At 40.7% G+C, this 8,246-nt stretch overlaps 2 protein-coding genes across 5 annotated transcripts in view; one reads left to right on the forward strand and one right to left on the reverse strand.

Moving 5' to 3' along the window:
• KRAS (KRAS proto-oncogene, GTPase) overlaps window positions 1–5,228 on the forward strand; it is a 27,580-nt gene extending 22,352 nt beyond the window's left edge. For all 3 annotated transcript variants that reach the window (XM_042795424.1, XM_042795425.1, XM_042795423.1), the window contains one exon: window positions 1,621–5,228. In XM_042795424.1, the coding sequence (XP_042651358.1) occupies window positions 1,621–1,737 (117 nt within the window). In that variant the 3' untranslated portion in view covers window positions 1,738–5,228. The remainder of the gene's footprint in view (window positions 1–1,620) is intronic.
• Window positions 4,270–8,237, reverse strand: ETFRF1 (electron transfer flavoprotein regulatory factor 1). Of its 2 annotated transcripts, none has more exons than XM_042795426.1 (3): window positions 8,196–8,237; window positions 7,243–7,341; window positions 4,270–7,134 (listed from the first exon to the last, which is right to left on the reverse strand). In XM_042795426.1, exons 2-3 carry the CDS (start codon window positions 7,285–7,287, stop codon window positions 6,919–6,921), a joined length of 261 nt encoding a protein of 86 aa, XP_042651360.1. In that variant the 5' UTR covers window positions 7,288–7,341; window positions 8,196–8,237; the 3' UTR covers window positions 4,270–6,918. The 2 variants fall into 2 exon arrangements, with proteins under 2 accessions (XP_042651360.1, XP_042651362.1); XM_042795428.1 differs by lacking the exon at window positions 8,196–8,237 and adding an exon at window positions 7,443–8,123.
• Window positions 8,238–8,246: the final 9 nt, after the last annotated feature.

Here is an 8,246-nt window from a genome sequence, read left to right on the forward strand (position 1 = left end):
TTGAAGCAGTAATGAATTGGGTGATTTTTGGCTTTTTGTTGTTGTGCTTTTTTCAGAGTTCACTTTCAGGTTGTTTTTTTTTTTACTGACCTAGGCATAGAGGAATAAACAGAGACTGTTAATTTTTGTTGGCATCTTGAAGGCAAACTATAGCTGAGAAGAGGTAGGAAGCTGCCTGCCAGTTGTAGGGCTGAATTTCTACACCCAGTTCTACAGTGGTGCAGTTGGCTGCTGGGATACATTAACATTATACAACTATTTTTGATCTATCTAAAAGGTAATGTAAGGAGTTAAGGCAGTGAAGAATCAAGATATTTTATTTTAATGTACTCAAAACTATTAAATATAAAGGCTGACTGACAACATGGGTACTTGACTGGAATTTGGAGCAACCTGAAAGCTAGGCTGTTTCAGGTAACTAGGTTGTTACAAGGTATACTGTATAACATTGTACTTGATAATAGTTCGTATCAGGCTTTTAGATATGCTCATCTCTCTTGAGCAGCAAGAATTGCCCCTGAAAAAAATTTAAAACTACTCAGTGTGAAGAAACATTAGCTTTTTTGTCTGTAGCTTAACTATTGGAGCCGTGGAGATTTTAAGTGACTGTACATAATACAGCACCACAGGTAATGTGTTCCATGTGTCTTTAACTATATAAGTTGAATAAATGATTTATCAAATAATAATTTATCATTGGAACGTGGGGTTGATTTGATTGATTTGCATATGTAAAGATTTAGAAAACTGTGGTGTGATTACTATATCAGTGAGCCTGAGAAATGACCTGAATATGTAGATTAATGATAACTATGTTTTTGATATTGAATTCTTGCTACAGATATTTGTGTTCACTTTTTAAAGTTGCACATAGATTATTAAGGCATAAACAAAGCTAACTAATGCTTCACAACTTCATTCTGTGGTAATTACATATTTATAATCTAAACACGTGGTACCTACACTTTTCTAGTTTGAGGTGGGACAACATGTGCCCTCTTTGAGATGGAGAAGAGGGCAAGACACTAAATGACTTTCCTTGCCACATTAATAATGGAATTGGCCCTGTGGGGTATCCGTGGTCAGCTGCCGAGCAGGGAGTCACCTGTGGGGTGACTTCCCCACTCTGGGGAAGGGCTGAGAAGGAGGGCAGGCAGGTGGTAGCGGGCGTCAGAACAGCTCCTTCGGGTGGTTGTTTCGGCAGCCTGGAGCCAGGGTGGATGGTCCAGAGGAGGGCAGCCCACTCCCCAGAGCTGCTCTCCCACAGGCCCCTCTGCCCACGCACACTCGTGCAGTCAGGTGTGTTCCTCTTACACGACAGGAGACCACTGTAGCTCCCCTGCCGCCCGAGTAGGTGTTCCCCAGCACACCCCTTCCCAAGGAACAGGAACGCTTGAGAGGATTGTTGCCTCGGCAGTTCCTCCAACCCACAGCCTACTCGAGGGGGACATAAGAGCCTCAGAAAGGAGAAGACAGTGTAACCTCTCCTGGCAGGCAGCGAAACAGACTGCTGATTGAACACACTTCACCTGATCAGGTCAGATGGAAACAGGCTGAACCTAAGCAGGCATGTAAGTCTGTTAATGTGATCTTAATGTGTGCATGTATGTATCTTTTCAGGGTGTTGATGATGCCTTCTATACATTAGTTCGAGAAATCAGAAAACACAAAGAGAAGATGAGCAAAGATGGTAAAAAGAAGAAAAAGAAGACAAAGACAAAGTGTATAATTATGTAAATACAATTTATCCTTATTCTTAAGAAGTACTTAAGTAATTTTTGTACATTACACTAAATTATTAGCATTTGTTTTAGCATTACTTTACTTTCTGCTTCATGATCCTGTTAGCTTTACCTGAATGCTTGTTTTAAATGACAGTGGAAACTTCATTCCTCTTAAAGTGCCAGTATTCTTTGACTGTTGGTTCTTGAACTAGCAATGCCTGTGAAAAAAACAAAAAACAAAAAAACAACACAAAAAAAGCGCAAACAAAAAAAAACACACAAAAACCTGAGAACTGTCTTAGGACTCGGTGCATGCACAGTTGCTAACTTCCTATTTTTCTTACTGATTGTGAACTTCTGTTCTGTGTGCAAACCAAACAATGAAACGATGCTCTGCACATTCTAACATCCCCTTTGATTTTTTGGTTTTTAAATCTGGTTGGGAAAAAGGACTAGTTAGCAAAAAGAGACTTTCATTTTAGCCTTTCTTTTACTTTAGACTGACTGCAATATAGAAAGACCAGAAGCCTTTATAGTCTTCCTGTAGATTTTGCTTCTAGGCATCTAGTCTTGTAGCATCTCAGATCAACTTTAATGAATGTAAAGATAAAACTTTCACAAAAAAAAATTTTTCACTGCAATTTGTCACGGTCACTCCTTAAATACTCTATTTTTTCTATAAAAAAGAAAAATTAAAAAAAGACAACAATGCACATCTGGCAATGGAAAAAGTAAAAGTTCTAATTAGGTTGATTTGCTATTGTTAATTCATTTCTTTAAGACTTTCACTAACCTTTTGTGTCTGAAGACCAAGGTGAAATCCTAGCTCTCCTGACCCCCAGTGGCAAATCTTTAAGTAGCTTTGTTCAGTAGGTACAAGATTTCACCCTTACTGTCTCTAGGAAATACTAGAAAGCCTTAACAGATCAGTTGATTCAAATTCTTAGGTTAATTCATACGTGGATCCAGAATTTACCATGAGAACTAAATCAGAATGAATCCTAAATTATACAGTGAAGTAAAACCATTCCTTTTTTCCCCGAGAGTGGCATTAAATATTTCCAGATGCCCATTTTGTGCAAAATAGGGGAGGGATTTTAAATTCTAGTAACATCAAATGAGTGAATGAGTTGAATTTAGCTGCTTCATGCAAATAATTTGGAAATCCAGTTTGCCATAAAAATGGTGTGGAATTTGCACAAACTGTCAGCATAGAACATGGTTTCCAGAGTCAGTGTTGTTTGTGTGATGTTTGTGAAGTACTAGTTTCGTTGCACAGATTAAATGGTTGGTGAGTGGCATTCCAGTGTCTAGACTGTCATGAAGCTAGACCAAGATTTTAATGTTGTCTTTCTCTGTGATTAAGTTCTCTCGTGATTTTACCCCCCCACCCCTTTTTTTCTGATTGGAATTAATGCAGAATTTCGGCAGAAGCTTTCATTTTTTGGTACTGCAGTAGTCTAGTTATTCTGCACTAAAGTCAAAGCCAGTAATTCCAGTGTTGCCAGTTCCTGTTGTCTTACTGTAAATGTTGCATTGTTTGATTGTTTCATAAGGGCCTGGGTTCCTGAAGGTACACTTCTTCACAGTACCTAACTCAGCTGCAGAGTAAAATCTGAAAATGTGACTCAGGTGTACCTGAAAAAATAAAACACAAGACATTGTAGTAGGATAGTTGAGAACACTGGAAAGTTTGGAACAGGGAATAGCAGCATTGCCCTAACCTAAGGTATGCCTAAACAATTATGCGGAAGTTTTACACAGTACAATTTTCATATACCTGTGTAACTTGGACCATTTATATGATGTCAAAGGTGCAACTGCATGATAAAATCATTCTTTTGCTTCTATGGAAAAAAAAAAAACCAAACAAACCAACAAAATACAACCAACCAACACACACAGTGACTCTCATAGAGAGCTGCAAAGCTGGCAGGGGATGTATACTGTCTGAATTGCTGCGTGTTCTTTAATTTTAATATTGCTGAGAGAAATAATGCCTTTCCCTGCCTGTGCCCCGTTTCCTACCCTCCACCAAAACCCAGACCCGACCTGCTCCCCTCCTTTCAGCTTCCGTGTGAAATAGAGATTATGAAATATTCTGAAAAACAGTAATAGGAGAACCTAACACTATATCTTAAGAACAGATTCCTAATGTCACAAAACATGTTACAGCTTCCAAGGTTAAAAAACATTTTGGAGACGTGCACATTTTAGACACTCTTGATTACATATGAAGAACGTAGCAAAAGTGGATAGTATACCTTGAGCAAATGGAAGTAATCTTAAGATTTTTGGTAACTGAGTCACACTGCATGTAAAATTAGGGCTGGTCTAAAATTCTTAATTTAACTAAAAACTGTGAGGATAAATTACAGCTGAAATGTCTTAATCATAAAATGTGGATTTATATAGCTCTAATATAAAGCTATATATAAAATAGGGGTGGTTTTTTTCAGTAAATGTGATTTGTAGCTACCAACCTAATTAAATTAGTACAAAATCTATTTAGATTAGCCGTTATTTGCTACTTTTTTTAAAAAAAAAAAATACACATCCTTGCCACTGTTGTGCAGTTTTGTCTTAGTATTTGTTGAGATTTGGTGAAGCATGTTGGATTGCAGCTTGCACAAGTTGATCTCATAATTATTCTGTCTTTCCCTATTTGAAATGCTTTCGAAGAACAGACCTGGATGCGGTCTGTTCTGATAGCAACTACTAAATGAACATGTGAATCACTTACCACGTTAATACATTAAATTGCCATGTGTCAGGGAGTAACGCCCTCTAACAGTAGCTTTATGTAACTCTGGTAAACAACTTTTATCATTGGTTTTCTCAAAATGGAAATGTAACTGTTTTGACCAGTCTCATTGCCCTAAAATTTTTGCTAACCTAAAAAAAGTCTCACTGTATAGTTTTTGTTACAGTATCTCTGTAATGGGTAAATACTGACACACAATCTTCTGCTTTTATCTATGCTATGATGCAATACAATTATTACCGTCAAAGACCATCAAACTGTAAACAAATCATTTTGTCTCAAGTTTACATAAAGCTACATAGATGGTAAATCTTTCCTAACATTTCTTTATTCCACTGTCTTGTGTTTTCATGTTGAAAATACTTCTGCTTTTTCCTCTTGAGTGCCAACTTCTTACTAGAATGACTTCTTAATGTAATATGTTTACCTGGAATGTATTTTAACTATTTTTGTATAGTGTAAACTGAAACATGCACATTTTGTACATTGTGCTTTATTTGATGTGGAACATATGCAGTGTGATCCAGTTTTTCCATCATTTGGTTGCGTGACCTAGGAATGTTGGTCATACCAGACATTAAGTTAAAAAAAAAAAAAAAAAAAAAAAAAGACCACTGTTTGTTTTAAAATTTTTAATGTTTTTAGGAGTATGTGCTGTGAGGTGATCTGGAATTTGTCATTTTTTTGTCAAACTGTACTGCTCCTATTTATTGTAATGTAATAAAATACAGTTATTGTGAGCTTCTGTCCCGGTTGCCTTTTTCTGCCCAGGAACCTCAGCATCCCGTGGCTATCCTGTGGATAATGGAGCTATCCCACAGCTCCCCTGCGCGTGGCGGCCGTTCTCCGTTTGTTTCTGGCGCTTCGCCCGGCCTGTCACAGAGCCGCTGCCCTTGCCCACCCGTGTTCCCCCCCGCTGGGAGGGGGTGCTGTGCCTCGCACACGTACAGAGCGCTTGATCGCACCCACCCGGCGCCGCCGGTCCCGGCCGTCCCTGCGGTGAGCGGGGCCCCGCGTCGGGTGCGGTGGCGCTTCTCTCACTCGGGCTGTGCCCTCGCTGGGCACCCCAGGGACCTTCTCTTCACCACTCTAACCGCAGGCTTGATCTGAATTGCTCTGCAAGCTTAAAATACTCTGAACAGCTATCCGGTGTTCATTCCCGGGTGCACATTTGTTTTCATCTATCAAACGCCTTCCATAAACTTACAGAAAATAGGAAAGACATTCTTTAGTAGTGATCGTGTCCTATGGGGGGAAAAAAGTGTGAATCTGCTACTGTTCTGTAAACTTATGCTTTGGCCCTTTGCTACCCTGTCTGGATAATCTTTTATCAGTTACTGAGAAGGGCAGGTTAAATTCTGTATATGGACGTATTCATTTGGAACAGGTTTAATTGCATCATATTGTAGAGAAGTAAAGTTGATGTGGAAGGATTGTTTTTTCAGATCAGTGTGGTGCTAGAAACTAAAGCACATACATTTCATCACAAGGTAGCATATGGTAATTTGCCTTTTTTTTTTTTTTTTTATTCTATTCTGGAATTTATGCATGTGAAGACTTGCTATTGCCAACAGTTCTGCTGCAGTGATTACTTACCTCTATTTCAAAGATTATTTCTGTTCTGCCTCCAGTGTCATTCAGTTCTTGAGGTGGGGAGTGGAAATGCCAACCAACCCACCCTAGAGCATCGGTTCTGGCACAGGTTTGTGCTAGTCACACCAAGGTCTACAGAGCCATGGAGCAAACGTTTACGGTCATCCTTCTCTTCCAAGGGAAAGGATCAAGTTCTATATTCCTGTGACAGCAGTCACACAATGTCAGAAAGCAGCAGCAGCAGGAATTCTCCTCAGGGTCTAAGTGCATAAGCCACTACAGTTCAAGTTCACCCCCTTCCTGACACCGCAGCCGTCTTTCTAATGCAGTAAGGCAGCGCCTCCACCAGCCTGACAACGTCACTCTTGCACGTTAAGCAGATGTAGTTAGAAACTTTAAGAATCTACTTTACTTTTGAGGAGGTGCTCATTTATGGTGGAAATGAATCATTAAAGGTGGAAGACTTTCAAAGCCAGATTAAGTAACCAGAGAAGTGTGGCGCTTTCAGTCGGTGTTCAATCACACCACTGTCGGGCATGACGAGCTACCTGTTCAACTTGCGTATCAAAGTGAAACAGCAGAATCGTATTACCATGAAAATTCCTGCAAAATTGTTTCATACATCAAGTTTTAGCTCAGGGAGGCCAAAAGCTGGTGAGAAAAAGCTATTACCCCTATATTACAAAACCCAAATCCTTCAGGCGACTACTTCAGGGGAAGCAAAGTCCTAATTTGTACTTTAGATGGGTTGGAATGACTTACGTTTCATTTCTTTTGAGGTTACAGCTCTTTTATTGTTAATGGATTTGTATCGTTACATGCGGTCGTTAGCACCAGTTACTGATTGTCATCACTGTAGTAGCGCTGTTTCAGAGCTCTGTATTTTCTGAGAAAGTACAAAGCCTCCAACTCTTTTATAACAAATTCTCCTCGTGCAATTAGTTGCTTAATTTTTTCAGGATCTTTCACATCTTTATTTTTAAGAAAAGCTGCTTTCAAACGGCTTCTAAAGTAGTCCGCTCCTTTGGGATACTCCCTTCCAAGGTACAGCAGCTTGAAGAAAAAAGAAAAAAGTTTTTTTCTTTTTAATAAACACGAGTGTGTGGAGAAGGGGTTTTGTCTGGTTAAGGGAAGTGCTTGTGGCATTTAAGACACACTTACATTTTTGTATAGATTCAACACTTCACCTCTTAAAGAATTGGCCATTCTCACATTTCAGTGAACTCTATTCTCGTCTGATTTTTTTTTTTTTTTTTTTACCTGAAGAATAACCAGTTTGACATTAGCCTTCGGCGGCAGCCCATCCATCCCGCCTCGTCCCGCGCAGGAGCAGGTTTCTATCCAGACCCCCGTTACCTCACCGAGCCCCGTTTGCTCCAACTGTTGTTACTTTCTGATCCTACTCTCCGTCTCTTCTGCTTCTGGCTTCTTCAGCTTCCATTTAGCACCTCTCCCCTTTCCCCTTCCACCTGCCCTCATCTCAAACACAAACCAAGAAACTTACAGAAACTTTGGCTACTCTTAACACTCGCTTTTCCTCAGGCCGTGCCCCGGCAGCTTTGATGGGCTCCCCTGCCCCACCGGGCTGCTGGCCTGTGGCTGTGCCTGCGCTCTGCTGAAGGAACACTTACATTTATATACACAGGTACAATGCTAAATATATATATATATAAATAAAACTAGGAATTCCCGCAACTTTTGCATTTGTAAAGACTTATTTCTAAAAATCGTCTAAACACATTACGAATTGAGGCCAGTGTATAGAGGCAAAACGTAATGTTTGTTTGTTTTTGTTTTGTTTTGTTTTTTTTAAAAAAAAAAACGCGTTAGCAACGAAGTAAACCGATTTTTTGGTAAATAAAAGCAACTGGAAGCCAGCCCCGCTTCCGCAGACGGCACTAGCGGGGGGCCGGAGCTGCCGCCTCCCCCCCTGCTTTGCCTACGGGGGCCGGTGCCCCTGGCGATTACACGGACACGGACACGGACACGGACACGGACACGGACACGGACACGGACACGGACACGGACACGGACACGGACACGGACACGGACACGGACACGGACACGACCCCCACGCCCCGTCCCCGCCGCGAAGGAGAAGGTCAAGGCCTCACCGGCTCCCCGCTGGCGCCGCTTTACGGCAGAGCCGTAACGGCCGGGAAGCA

Source organism: Tyto alba, unplaced genomic scaffold, assembly GCF_018691265.1.
Source record: "Tyto alba isolate M040663 unplaced genomic scaffold, T.alba_DEE_v4.0 Super-Scaffold_21, whole genome shotgun sequence".
Taxonomy (NCBI): Eukaryota; Metazoa; Chordata; class Aves; order Strigiformes; family Tytonidae; genus Tyto; species Tyto alba.